The 16,020-nt window shown below is 39.2% G+C and overlaps 1 protein-coding gene across 1 annotated transcript in view; it reads right to left on the reverse strand.

The window, feature by feature from the left end:
* pcxb (pyruvate carboxylase b) overlaps window positions 1-16,020 on the reverse strand; it is a 258,985-nt gene that overhangs the window by 181,983 nt on the left and 60,982 nt on the right. The window contains exon 9 of the mRNA XM_072686774.1: window positions 2,211-2,373. Coding sequence (XP_072542875.1) covers window positions 2,211-2,373 — 163 coding nt within the window. The remainder of the gene's footprint in view (window positions 1-2,210; window positions 2,374-16,020) is intronic.

A 16,020-nucleotide genomic window follows, 5' to 3' on the forward strand; every position in this document is an offset into this window, starting at 1 on the left:
AATGATCAGACTGCCCTGGAACTGGATGGCAGCATACTAGCTTTATATGGTGCTATTGTGTGGGGAGGTGTGTTGGGATTAGACAACTGTGCTGGATATAAACATGGAATAAGATGATGCACTGGATTTAGGCAATGCTATGAATGGTATTATGAGATTAGATGGGTTAGATGAGGATTCCTTGGGATTATTCAATATTATGAAATTAAATATTGATGTGCTGGAAAGTTATATGGGATTAGAGGGTGTGGTGGATTTAGACAGTGCTATGAGATTAGATGTTGTGTTGGTTTTGACCATGCTCTGCGATTAGACAGTATGCCGGGTTTAAATGGTGCTATGGGATGACACAGTGTGCTGGGTTTAGACGGTGCTATGGGATTAAATGGTGTGTTAGGCTTAGACAGTGCTATGGGATTAGATTGTGTTATGGGATTAGACTGTACTGGTACTTTAGACAATACTACAAGATTAGATTATGTGCTGTCTAAAGACAATGTTTTGTGAGATTAGCTATTATTATGAGATTAGACAGGATTATATGATGGAATTACATGTGGGATTAAATGGTGAGCTGGATTTCAGTGATGTGGAATTAGGGGGTCAATTGGTTTAGACAGTGGTATGGGGTTGGGTGGTGTGTGTTTATTTAAACAGGGATATGGGTTTGGATATTCCACCAATCCACTGTGCGTTCTCGCATTTCCATGCAGTTCTGTTTCTTCTCTTCAACCCGCACTCTGTTGTGCAATAAGAGCTGCACTGGACTCAAAATGACCAAAATGCACTGATGATCCCCATGCGCTGCTGCAACAGTCATTGCTCTCACACAGATATGAGACCCAGAAATACAGAAGGAGTGCTGTAGGGGAACTGAACTCTTTGCAACACTAATGGTGTGACATAGAAATAATATACTCTCCATTACTAAACATCGGTGTGCAAGAAGAATACACATTGACCCATAGTGCACATCCAAATCTAACTTCTAAGTGTGTTTTATTTATACCTGGGGCAAGGCCATCTCGGAGTGGGATCCAGCATAAATCTGATTGATGAATTTCATTGAATCACAGAAAATATGGAATAATTATATAGACTATTTAAATATCATTCAGCTAAATTCCGCTCGCTTCACATGAAGACAGCAAGCACCACACTGACAAAGAGTCACATGAAGTTCCAGTGGAAACTGCATGCCATCCATCAATAGCAGAAACGTAGGTGGGCTGTCAGAGGAAAAGCCTGTTTTCAAATAGAAGCGGCTGAAGGGAGTGAAAATTATGCAGTATGGTTGTCTTGCTAACATGCAGCAACACTCTTCTTCGCTCCTGTAAGGTTCATCAGTCACAGCTATGCAGATGGCTAGTTGTCCCCACTTTAGCTGTCCCTGGCTTTCTGAACTTGGCGAGAGCACACTTCAAAAAACCCTTTCTAGCAATCCTGTCTGCTCAATGGTTTGTCCAAATAAAGTGATTTAGCCTTGGGGTGGGTGTGCATCTATATGAGTGTGAGGGGAAGATGCACTGAAAGAGAGAGAGAGCAGAGTGCTCCAGGAAATAAAGGACATATGGTATGGCAGGAGATACTGTAAAACAGGCAGACATTTGGCTACACCACAAAAACAAGAGACCCACGCAGCAGCAAGAAACATATCACGTCAAGCTCAAAATATTCATGGTGGAATATTCCAGCAGGTTCTAAAAGGTGCACATCAGATCTGTAAAATACTATGGCTATCAGCTATCTTCTGAGCTGCTGCTGTAACCGTAATGGGATCATAATACTCCTGTGCCTACTACTACTGTGTGTAATATTTGTAAAATAAGCTCTGTTCTGATTGGCAGCCCTGTGTTGAGACTCATTCAAAAAGTCATAGTTAAAACACTCCTAACTTTAATGTAAATGGGTGGTACTGTAGTCTGAATACAGACTATAAGTATATGTCTTTGTTTACGTAAACTTCATATATAGCACTGAACTATGTATATACAAGAAAAAGTAAGAAAAATATGTTTTCCATTTTAGGGATGATGGCTCTTTAATTATTCAGCAATGTATAATACATTGCAAGCAATATTACAATTGCAATATGTAGCAATATTACCAAAAGTGCAGCATCAGTATTTTTCATTATTGTGAAACTCTATTGTAATCAATTGTTACGTGGAAATCAGAACTCCCACTGAATGACTCTGAGACAGACATACCTCTAGACGGCCGGTGTCTGGCTGGAAGCCACGGGCAGGGTCCTCGGTGGTGACTCGACACTGGATGGCACAACCATTGATTCTAATCTTGTCCTGTTTGAGGCCGAGCTCAGGAAGACTCCGGCCCTCACACACACGCAGCTGAGCGTGTACCAGATCCACACTGCCAGACAGAGTTAGACAACAAGTCAACAAATCAATATTCAACTTTTCAGAAGTTATGAAGAAGCATCATTATTCCATTCATATCCAACTATTAAAACAATGGGGCAAAGTAACAACATTTTCCAAGGATGAAGTGCAATAAGCAAAATGTATAAAGTGCTAAGAAATAAAATGTACATAAGCAGAATTGAGCTGGAGAGTTCAAATAATAACCCTTCCCAAACTTACGGCAGCTCTAAAAACCTTCTTTAGATCTTTAGATTGTGAATTTTGTGGCCGATCCAGGCATATCTTAATGGTTTAGGTATCAGCTATATTAATCCCAAACCAGTTCAGACTCTTTGTTGTATCCACAATGTTCTGAGAGTCCTCAAGGTGCCACTGACGGAAGGTAAAGGTGCACGTATTTGTCACTGTACAGTGTACACTGTACAGCGAAATGTGTCCTTCGCATTTAACCCATCTGGTAGTGAACACACACTCACACACACACACACACACACACATGTGTTAGGGGCAGTGAGTACACACACACACCCAGAGCGGTGGGCAGCCAACTCCAGCGCCCGGGGAGCAGAGAGGGTAAAGGGCCTTGCTCAAGGGCCCAACAGTGGCAGCTTGCCGAGCCCGGGAATCAAACCCACAACCCTGTTATTGATATCTCGGCACTCTAACCGCTGAGCCACCACTGCCCCATTATTGTCCAGCAGGCAGCAGTAAGGAGGTTCTCAGAAGGGTTGAGAGTCTGCAGTGCTATGTAGGAACTATTTTACAGTGAAATATGAAAACATAACATAATATATAAAACTTTATAAAACTATCTAGCAATAATGAGCGTGGAACAGAGTGGTCAAAACAAAATTCACACAGAGGAGAGTCAGGCTGGATTATAAGATATTAAACACACTATAAGAGTCATTTTAAGAAAAGTCTCTACTAAAACGAAACTATACTCAATCAGTATGGAGGGATATAAAAAACACAGCGATTTACTTCAGTATTAATCTGCAGCACATCTTATCCAAACTGTGTGGTTGTATTATTTATTTAACACAAAAGATCAGACTGGATCGGCACCAGCTGATACTCAGCATTAAGAAACTCAGATCGGATCAGGTGGCAAAATAACCAAAATAATAATGTATATATTACATTGGACTCCTGTTCCAGTATAAAGCTTAGTCATCCCACTTTACCTACTGTACAATTTAACAGTCGAGCACAGAACAATTAGTAGAGCCAGTAATAATTGTAAAACAACTAAATAAGTACAAGAATATGAACAATGCTACATATTAAAAATTTGACTGTTGTTTGTGTAGCACAGAAAAATACTTTATTAGCTGTGTTCTTGTGTTTGTTTGGGGTCTTTTTGCATCTTTTCTTTTTTTTTTTGAAAGATTGTTTTTGCAGTTAGCTACATAATATATCAACAGATAACAGCCTGACTGAACTATCGTCTAGTTCTGTGGAGACACTGCAGAATTAATCAGAAAAGAATAAAGCAGAGGCTAAATTAACATGGGCTTTAAATTTGTCCTAGCAAAATTTATCCTCTGATAATTCATCCAATTAAGCCATTTCAGACTTGATTAGTCCATAAAGTCATTCAAAATTAGATCAAATAGCTTGTAGGCCAAACAGAACCAAATACTCTTGGTGCAAAAGCAACTCATTTGTGGAAATACTATCTTAGGAAATAGCTTCCAAAACAGTTGGAACACACGAGTGAAATCAGCTAATTCAATTGACGTTTATGGTAATTCCCTGACAAAGAGTTTTAACCAAGTCGATGAAGCACTTAAAGCTCTAACCCGTGGGAAAGCGTGAGTGTGCGAGGAAGGCAGCCCGTGAGTAAGAGTGAGAGAGGGCAAAAAAAAATGTAGAGCTTAATAAATGCAAGTGTATTGCACATTTATAGGTGTAAGATAGGTGTAAGACATACAGTAGTTGATTTGACACTGTGACATTACACTAAAAAGCCAGCAGCAGAACTAATGACTTGGCTAGCATAACCCCTGCCAAACAGCCATTTGCCCTAGACTTGCAATTAAGATATAAATATCTGTACAGATCCACTATGTGTCTTCACATGATGGAATTTTGGCTGGTTGCTAATGAAAGTGACCTTTGGAAAAGCTGTTACATTTAGCAGAATGGCTCCATGTTGGTCTTGGCTTGTCCACAAAATGATGTCAGTGTTTATATGACTAAAGCAAATTACTGTGTCCATTTTACAAATAGATTATCTGTGTCAAATCAGGTTCTACACTTGTAGTCACAAGTTGAAATGCATTTATCATGAAATGAATGTCATGGCATTATTGGGCTTCTAGTGGTCTAGACTTCTTTGAACTCTTTGTTTTGTGGGGTAGAATGAGTGCAAAACGAACATATTTAATAAAACAGAAATACGAATTTGGTGCACAGGTTTTAATTTTTGGAGTGCTTTTCTGAAAACAAGGGTCTAAATTATTCATACAAGGCATCTTCACTTCCTTTTAGTGATCATGATTGACTTCGGCTTGTAGCCTTTCTGTGCCCCCATTAAAAGGGTTTGTTTGACAGCACTCAAAGTACAATGAGCTCAGTGCAGATCTGAAAAGAAGAAGAAGCCCCTGCTCCAAAATCAACACCTTCCGGCGTGACAACAGTTCACAGATGTTCAGATGAGGCAAAGACTGAGCTGTGTGGCCACAATGACCAAAGGACACTATATGTCCAGATGCTAGACACCTCTGCTAATGAATGCATTCAGCTATTTTAGGTTGACCCCATTGCTGACATTGACACACACAGCTTGTCCAGTCCCTATAGAGAAGTATAGAACAGGAGCCAATAAACATAAACCTATTGGAATCAAATCCTCCAAAGTCTAATAGAGATCCTTCCATGGACAGTAGAGGTAGTTACTCCAACAACAGGATAAACTCTTTTTAATATCCTTGATTTTAAAAGACAAAATGATTAAACAGGTGTCCCATTACTTTTGTCCATACAGTATCTGTTTGGAGGCATTAAGGTGAGGCATTTAACAAGAACATTGAACCAGCTGTTAAGCGTGGCGGTGGTAGAATCACGCTTTGGGGACGCTTTGTTTTGTCAGTGGAACTGGTACACTGCCTCTAAAGTCTTTAGGAAAACCTCAAACTATCAGCTAGATGGTTGCAAATTGGACACAACTGTACACAATTTAATACAGGACAATGACCCCTAACACAGTATAATGGGAAAGTCAAACAGAATGCAACATTCCAGAGGTCAACTGTTTATACTACATTATTATGCTTCATTCTGTGTATTACAGCAGTGGTCATCAATCGTATCCACAAAGGGCCGGTGTGGCTGCAGGTTTTCTTTGCAATCAAGCTGGGGCACCCTTGATTTCACTGGTTTAATCAGTGGCTGTAAGTCTTCAAACAGTTGATTAGTTGAATGAGGTGTGATCTATCTCAGTCTGAATGATAATCTGCAGTCACACCAGCCCATTGCGGACTGCATTTTTATAGGGTAATAAATACTTTTAATTTTGCACAGCTGTGAATCATCCATAGAATAGCAGTTAGCTTACATTACAAAGATAAAGTCAGCTGTAACATGCTTAGTTACCATTTTAAACACTTTTATAAATCACTTTGTTAAACTACAGTTGCTACAGCACATACGGCAGCCTACAGCTACTAAACGCAAACAGTATGCAACATAAATGGCATTTTTCAGCATAATGGCCTGTTTCATTTCCCAGAGAGAGAGAACAGTTCCTCTACATTTACATTTACAGCATTTAGCAGACGCTCTCATCCAGAGCGACTTACAAAAGTGCTTCGCTATTTACTCAAGAATAAGCTCAGTTAGCTTAAATAGACTAAGAATTCAAGGATACCTTTAAGCTTAGACACTACTAAACACAAGTCAATATGGAGGCCATAGTACTCTACTATTCGTCCAAGTACTCCTGGAAGAGGTGGGCCTTCAGTCTGCATTTGAAGACAGCAAGTGACTCTGACATTCAGACACTGAGGGGAAGTTTGTTTCACCACTTCGGTGCCAGGACAGAAAAAAAAGCCTGGACGCTTCTTCTTCTGTGGATTTTAAGGAATGGCGGGTCAAGCCGAGACGTATTTAAAGGTGTCTAGTACACAACAGAAGTACCTCAGAAGAACCATAAGGCCTTACGGATTTATAGGCTTTCACATTGGGGCTAATGATTTCTGGGAACTACAACAATTATTTTGTAATTTCTAGTTCAGCTTTCGTCAATAAAATATACATATACTATACATATATTATTATATTAAATAATATATTGTATAATAACACTCTTCTTCAGCTGTTTTGACCAGATACAAAAAGCTTTAATTCAATTCATAAAGGATATTCATACTGTTTCTCTGTTATTTCCCAGTAGATACAGGCAAGCAAGCTCTCCCATCATTGCACAATCTTTCCAGAGAACACAGTTCCACTGCTCCAAAGCTCAATGCTGGGGGGGCTTTATACCTCTCTAACATGGTGCCAACAGACTGATGTTTATCTGCTCCAGTGAGTCCTATTCTATTGTCTATAATTCTCTACAGGGACTAGACAAGCTGTGTGTGTGCATTTGCACATCTGTGTCAGCACTTGTGCAACTTAAAGTAGCTGAATCCATTCATCAGAAAGGTTGTCCACAAACATTTGGACATGTGGAAGCGTGTTGTGTAGCATGTCAGCTCAGACCCTCAATCTACTCTACAGTGGAAACTTTTTCATTGTGGTATATCTGGGAAAAAATGTGTGAATCTACGAATACAGGTGCGGTGAAACTGACAGCGACTTGTGATGCAACTACTGTGCAATGAGATGCAGACCAAGGGCAAATAAGGCATGCAGTGAGCGTACATACACACACACACACACACACACACACACACACACACACAGGACATGACCCTACGTTAACTTAAAACAAAGAAAATGCATTAGCATTGCACATTACTATCTGGAGAGTTTCAAGAGAGAGCGAGAGCGAGAGAGAGAGAGAGAGCAAGAAAGAGCAAACACTAAAGAGATAAAGAGAGTGCAATTAGAATAGTTCATGGCTTTGGTGATGTGACACTCAAGCACATAAATATTGATAATTGAATTGTCATATTAATGGGCAGGCCAAGCATGAAAAAGTTCTGCCATGAAGCCAGAAAACATGCACAAAATATTGAGAAATCTGCCAAATTTTAGCAACCCCTCAAATACTGTAAAGAACTGCCATATATTCTTGCCTACCAGTGTAAGAATGACCATGTATTGCACACATGATTAAGTGCAAATGCACACACTTTTCCACAGACACACTAATGCGGACACACTTAACAAATACCACAAACCTTATGTTCAGTTTAATCCATCCTGCTGTTTTTTTCTTTCTTTTTTTTCCTCTTCTAGTAGAAATATTGTGAACGTTTAATGTACAATCTGAACGCTTTGTCTTTTTTAACCGTTCTACAACGACCCTAAATTGTTCAATTCCTTATCTTATTATTCTTTCATTTCCCCAAACTTTGAAAGTCAAGCTTTGGTAAAACAAATGCAACATTACTTGTCATGCCAATAAAGCAACCTGAATTGAACTGAGAGAGAAAGAAAGAGAGAGGGATATAGAGAGAGATAATATATTCAATTTCAGAGCATATTTGGAGGTCAGCCCAGGCATGGGGCCCTGTGAATAACACTGTACATTAGGGAAGCATGCAGATTGCATATCTTTAACAGAATGTGACTGGTAGAGCAATTTCCATTGGAGAGAAAGGACATACTGTATCTCAGAGTCTAGTCAGCACAGAGGAGTCACTATGAATATATATATATATATATATATATATATATATATATATATATATATATATATATATATATAAAAAAAACAAAGTCTGCATAATTAACCCCTTAACCCAAGGCTTATTACACACTAAGGTGTGTTATTCTGTACCTACAGGGACTTCTGTACAAACTGGCGGGGCTATTCTCTGGTAAAAGTTTGTGACAACACTTTTGGCCCACCGTCAGGCCATAGACTGTTTAAGGAGTTAAATTGTTATCAACAAATTGGTTTTATGTGAAAGGCTCGGTTAGTAAGAAACTTCCTAAAACCAGACTGTTTCCAACAGTGGTGAAAGGAACCAGACCTCAAAAGCGCTCAATAGGCCTTATTCATGAAACCTCTGTAAAAACACTAGCAAACTGCAGTGAATCGACTAATTAGCTAAATGAACTGATTAGCTAAACTAGTTGATGGAAGGTAACTGTAAACAATAGGTATTTAATAATATACGACAGGTTGCACATGGGCTAAGAAATAACTAAACTACCAACTAATAAACACGCACTGCTCAGAATAAACTTTACTAATCTCCTCAACTGCCTCAGACTTCCGCACAGTACTGTGTGCTCTGAGGTAGACCTAAAAATGACTTCCCCATGGTTGAACACTAGTAATTTATGTCTGAGGCACTCTGCCAGAGAGGGCAAAAGACTTGTACACCACTTTTATTTAACTTTGACCTGAATATTGGTGATGTGCTTTGTAAATGACAAGAAGCCAAGGACACTGCTGTATGCTCAAGCAGACTGAATTAAAGATGAAATGGTAGATATGAGACAGGAGTACAAAATGTCACCTTTTTATTTCTGACTGGGTCTGCATGTTTTATTGTTTTAGAACGTTAGCTTTGTGCACTTCAGAGAACTGTACTGACTACTGAGATTCAATTAGTTCTAAAGTAAAATGACTACTTATGATTCAGTTGAATACCAAGGACAAGTTCCTGTTACCTCTGGGACGGACTACCTGCTAATGTGAAACAGAGTTGGGGCAGGTGCTGATTACTGTCCACTGTCATTTACAGTTTACTGCAGATACATGCTCAGAGATTATGTTAAAAACACTGGATTTGTTTTTTACTCTTCCTCAAAGATGCTTTATGTGTGACTTCATTGACCCAATACTCATTCTGCCATGAGTACTGGGTCAATGAGACCAAACACAAGGCATTTCTGGTACAGGTAGTATACCTGTCGTAAGAGCTGATTGTGGTGCTGCGCTAGTGCAGGCTGAAATTGTACCTGATGATGATGAGGACATGGTAATGTTGGACATGGTAATGTTGGAAAATCCTGTGACCACCTTATCTGTTTTAAACACAGGCCTTTCAGCAGCCATCTGTACACCTAGCTAGGACAGAATTTCAAGCTCTACTGAAGCAAGGCACTGTTACATTCACTGCTTTGTAAACACCCAGCTAATAATCTCTGGCCTTTTGTCAGACATCAGCTAAAATACATTAAATCATAATGAAAATATTGACCAAAAGTATTGCTTTTTCAGCCTGCGTTTTGATTAATGTTGCTTCTCCCATTAGTCATCAGCAGGGTAAGAAGGATGAAGGGTAGGGGCAAACTTACTAATTACACATCAAACAGAAAGTGGCGTTCTCAATGGAAACTGGTGGAAACTCAATTTTGGAGAGATTTTTCTTTCCCCCCAAGAAAATAGATCTCCTGCCAATAACTGTAAACATTTGTTTGGTAGGGAGTGCATGTGTGTGTCTGTATGCACGCCAAGCTGCTTCAGCATCCGGATTTCACTGTCAGTGAATTACAACTTAATAAAGGCAAAGATGAATATTGAATACAGAGGCAAAACGTTGCCTTAAGAACCAGTGCTATGGAGGAAACTCAACTTGCTTGAGGATTCAGTAGTCACGGAGGATTTGAATGTGAGGCATTAGGAATTAGGCAGACATAAAGTCTCCCTTTGAAATGAAATGCGCACAGTTTCTCACTATTAAATTGTGCATGCTCTATTCTGGTATCAGCCTGGAACGAATATACACACACACACACACACACACACACACACATACACACACATACACACACACACACACACTAATATATAGAACAGTATATTATAACAGTCTACTGTTCTAGCATATAGCTGCTTCTTTACAGTCAACCACATGGACATTATTCCGTCTTACTGATAGTAGAATTTCAGAATGGGTCAAAGTGCTTCGGACACACCTCATATGTCCAAATGTTTGTGGACACCCCTTCCAACAGATGCATTTTTGTAGCTACTTTAAGTTGTACCTATTGCTGACACGGATGTGCACATGCACACACACACAGCTTGTCTAGTCCCTGTAGAGAAGTATTGCCAATAGAATAGGACTCTCTGGAGCAGATAATTGTGAACCCATTATCACCATGCCTAATGCCAGGCGTAGGCTAGATGGGTATAAAGCCTCCCAGCATTGAGCTGTGGAGCAGTGGGACTGTGTTCTCTGGAATGATAGATGGTGCTTCATCCAGTACCTTTAGGATGAGTTGGGGAGTTGGGGATGAGTTGGGGTGGTGATCATCCAACATCCTGACCTCACTAACACTCTCAATGCTGAATGCACTAAAATCCTCACAGCAATGCTCCAAAAAACAATAAAAAAGCCTTTCCTGGACAGTAGAGACAGTTATTTAGGACAGCATAACACTTTTTAATAACCCTGATTTCGGAAGAAACAATGAATGAACAGGTGTCCCAATACTTTTATCCGTTGTAGGCATATGTGAAATTTAGAATGTAAAAGCTCCATATCTGGACATTATAATAATAATAGTACCTAACCTAAACAATAAGAAATGGAAAAGGTACAAGTGATATAAGTGATAAAGAACAGTAGATGAGTGTTACACACACACACATCCTAGTCACACCTTCCCATCTCATTGCATCAATATTATATTTTCAAACAGCAGATCCTTAATTAATTTCTGCTTTTCAGCTTCTGTTGTTGGGCCGGAGCAAAAAGAGAGAGGGGGGGGGGGGGGTGGATGAGAGAATGGTGTAGAATATCTAATGTCTTCCATTCCAGGAAAGAGAGGTAAGCCTGAAGACAGAGACAAAAAATATACATATGTTTAGAGAGGTAGAAAAGGAGAGAGGGAGATAGAGGAAGAGATCCTGTACTGTGTTGCTATCATAGAGGACAATCCTACAACGTTGAACACATTAAACACAACAGAAACCACGGAAAATCAAGAGCACCGCCAGGAACACGATCAACGCAAAAAGATCAGAACTGATTCGCTATTCAGTTTTCACACGGTGTTTGAGCGGAGGCGATGACACTGATCAGGGATCTGGAGAAAGGGGTCGATGCTGTTAGACCACAAGGGATCATAGAGGAAAGGTGTCACTCAATACTGACCAGTTCAGCTCCAAATGTGCTGATGGGGGGCTTACAATGAACCACTAAACTGACCTTCAGTGTTCCTTTCACACACACATGCACGCGCACACACACAAGCACATCATGAAAGCACTTCAAAGATAACATCCCTCCAGTCTACTTCACTCAGCTGTATTTTAATCAGACCCCATTAGTGTGCTTTTAACTGTCATTACAGCGTCACCTCTGTGACAAGACCAATGATCAGTATAATCCTTCGCTTCATGATTCATTTTAGTCAAGATCACAGCATGGATTACCTCTCTCTTGTATATACATTACACACAGTCTTGTGCAAAGGTTTAGGCACCCTTGACCAAATGGCAGATTTAGTCTTTTTTTACTTGAGAAGTAGTACACAGCCTCTGTAGCTGCGTTTACATTAGGGCTATAAATAGGCAAGACCCTGGCGACAGATCTGTACGGGTTATGATTCAATATATTGTGATATACTCTGATACTGTAAGAAAGACAATACAATTATCACTGTATAAAAACACACACCACTATATGCATCAGAGTCTAAAATCTAAATAAAAGAAAAGTTGACTTCTTGCAATCAGAACAGTGCAATCTCAAGTTGGAGTTTCAATGCAACATGATCCACTGTCTGCCATCAAAATCTGCATGTAAACTAACTTTTGATAATCAATACAGCATTGCAAAATATATACATATACCATGGGCTCCTCTAAGCAGCTCTCTAAAGATCTGAGAAACACAATGATGAAATGTGCCCAAACATATGCATGAGACTGCATAGCCACCTACATCCACATTTGCATTAAAGTAAAAAAAACAAAAAACAAAAACAAAACAGATGCTTTTACTCTATGCTGATTTAAAAAGAACCCTGATGTTTTGCTCTAACAGAAGGCTATAAAAAGCTTTCATGCATAATTGTACAGGGAAATACGCTTCACACAAGCCATTTACCTGAGCAGTAAGCATAAAAAAAACAATTAGAATATTAAAATAAACATAAATAAACAAAATATTTTGATTTGATGTGTTAGTGTGTTAGCTTAACCATGTTCAAAGCTCTCCACAAAGGAGTCCAATATTATAATTATCATCCAACACTTAGTTTATCCATTGAGACCTTCATTAAATCAGGTTGAACAAATCCATAGAGTGGATCTGGAAGTATATATTTATAAAATTATTACCATATACAGAATTATCAGCAAGAAATGTAAGTAAACTGAAGATTAAGGTACTCATAACATGTTTATTACATCTGTGTTTTTTATAGAAACAAGTGGTTCTCCTATGGTATTATACTTTTGTATTTTTAAGCGTGTAGAGTCAGGATCCTTTAGACTGCAGACAGTAATGGAATAACAGAATGAGCTTTTCTGATCTTATACAGTCTTCTGAAATCCTCTCAGTTCTGACATCCCACCAGAGCGGGATAAATAAGGTTAACACACCCAAAACAAGGCTCTGATAAAACATGCTAAGCGTGCAAACATCAAAGGGCCTTTGTTTCCTTAGGAAGCAAAGACTGCTTTCTTGAAAATGCTTTGAATTCTCTTTACTCCGCTTATCATTAATAACAACTGCTCAGACATAATCTTTTTAATCTCGTTCTCATTAATTTTACACTTAATATTTGCTTTCCTAAGTTATTCAAACTGAACTATGAAGTTCAAAGTAATTTCTTAGAACATGCCTTAAGAATCTGTCAGCGATGTTCTGATGCACTGCATATCTTACTCCCCTAACAATGTACAAGCACTAGCGATGGCACAAGTGACCAAATCTGATAGCCATACATTAGTCACTGGAGTGTGTAATATGCTCCCTTTAGCACTGCATTAGCTTTTCCCTTTCTCCAATAAAGGAATTTGTTGTGGTGGATCATCTGCTACTACTGCGCAGATTCTGTTCTATTGGATTAGTGCAAACTGCCTGCAACTGATCCCATAACACTCACTCATACGCTGCAGTTGCAAATGACATACATCATGCAGATCACAGAAGGAATATTACACACTTTCATAAAATAGAAAAATCCGGAAAGTCTACTTATACTACATTCTGTGCTGCAGTAATAAGATTATTGTCGCTTCCACCACAAAACCGTGTTGAATCTTTGAAAAGGTAACTTTGTAGGAGATGGAATAGTGTTCCAGTGGTTCCACTACACATTTTTTACTTCGATTTTAGCCTTGATTTTTAGTAATGTATGATATGCGCAGACTCCCATTTCTGGCCTCCCAATTTCTTTACAGACCAGTCAAAGTATATCAAACTTGTTAGATTTATTTATTTATTTATTTATTTATTTATTTATTTATTTATGTTTACCCAACTCTAGTAGTGTATGTTGGTAAGCGACCCAACCTGAACGGGTCCTATTGGTGGCCAATGAAAACTGGAAATAAAAAGTGTACGTTTAAGTCAGTTATTTGTTTCTTAAGACTATATTCCACCTTAAATGATGCAGCAGCTACATGTTTGATACAGCAGCATCATTTATGGTGGAACCGAAATTCGTGTAAGAACATCTGCCTCATGTATAGGACTGCCTTCAATATGTGCTGTGCTACTCACCTTCAACTCCCTCTGCAGTGTGTACAGCCAATGCTAACTCCATTTCCCCACCCATGAAGTGAAAAATATTGACAGTTTTTTTTTTTAATTGGATAAATAAATGATTACAATGTACTTACAGCTTTGCAATATATCGAATCGTAACTTCTGGATCATGAAACGTATTGTATCACCAAGTTCTTGTCCAAGGTGCAAGCTACAGTCTGTTCCACAGAGTCCTCCCTGAAATAGCTGCTACAGTGTGTTAATTAAACAGTAAAACCTAAACATTAGCCAGTTTGGTGCGTTTCCACAAACATACCCTACAACTGTCTAACAAGACAAGACAAGCCGATTCACCATTTGTGACATTGTTTTGTAACAGATGGAATTTGGCCCCTTGCTTTATCCCATCTGTGGGATGGGACCCACATACACAGAGTGGTGGGCAGCCATTGCTGCGGCACCCAGGGAGCAGAAAGGGGGGAAGGGCCTTGCTCAAGGGCCCAACAGTGGTAGCTTGCCGAGCCCAGGTATCGAACCCACAACCCTGTCATCAACAGGCCGGAGCTCTAACCGCTGAGCCACACACTTCCCTCATCCAAACCAATGTGGATGATTCGAAATAAAATGGAAAAAGGACGACAACGTCAACGACATACGGTGTTCATTTTTTTTAGTCATTTCACTTGCAAACAGAACAGTGAGGGACTACTGAACGAAAGCCGAACGTAAGTGAGCTGACAGGGAGACAGAAGGAGGAAGGGACAGAGAAGAGACAGCTTAAGGTTTCCATGTAGAACTCGGCTCGTGAAATTTGGATTTCCATGATGTTTGTCAGTTTACGCAATCCGTGCATATGCTCATTAATTTACAGCGTGTTCACGGAATGATTCTGTTTTGGTGCAAAAATACATGCTGTCATACATCTATACGTCTTGCAGTAGTGTTTATGTCCGACACTACTAAAATTACAACCAAATGTTAATGTTTACTCATACAAAGTGGGTTGATATTACATTTCTCAATGTGATAATATTAAGTGGTTGTAAGGGACTTCAGACGTCCTGCAGAAAGGCAGTCAGGAACGTTTTACTCTTGCATGATGTAATGCTCTAGCTAAAGCATGAAATTCTTAGTAATACATTTGAGTTGAATTAGATGTTAAGCTCACTGCTCCTCACTCAGTGGACAAGAAAGTTATCAGCCACTTGATAGAGCAACAAAAAGGCAGCCACACATAACATAACACATTCTGTCGTAACAGAAAAAAACGGTAAAAGGTAATAGGTAAAAAAAAAATAGTTCTGCAGTGATATACCCACAACACCATGTGTTACATACAGAGCACTTTATTTGTCAATGATATGCATACTAGAGTTTTTGAATGTCCCATGTCAACATGCATTATTTACAAATGGTGCTTAATGACAGCACCAAACTTCAGTCTTTACTTTTACCACCTCAATTTCCCCCACATGCACTTACTCATACAAAGTGCTGAAAACTCACATGTTCTTATTAACAACCCAGATCATTATCTTTGACATGTTATATCTCTCATCCCACTGAACACACACATGCGCACACACACAAGCACGCTGCCTATGAGTCAGAGAACACACTGAAGAGAGAGATAATAGGATAAGAATGAAATATGAGCAGATAAAAGAGAAAAATCTGAAGTAATAAATACAACATCAAAGAGATAAATGGGGCGGAGAGAGAGAATGAGAGAGAGAGAGAGAGAGAGAGAGAGAGAGAGAGAGAGAGAGAGAGAGAGAGAGAGAGAGACAGACAGAGAGAAAGATTTCATGGCTCAAAAATGCCTTTGCAGGAAAGAA

This window comes from Salminus brasiliensis, chromosome 9 (genome assembly GCF_030463535.1).
Source record: "Salminus brasiliensis chromosome 9, fSalBra1.hap2, whole genome shotgun sequence".
NCBI lineage: Eukaryota > Metazoa > Chordata > Actinopteri > Characiformes > Bryconidae > Salminus > Salminus brasiliensis.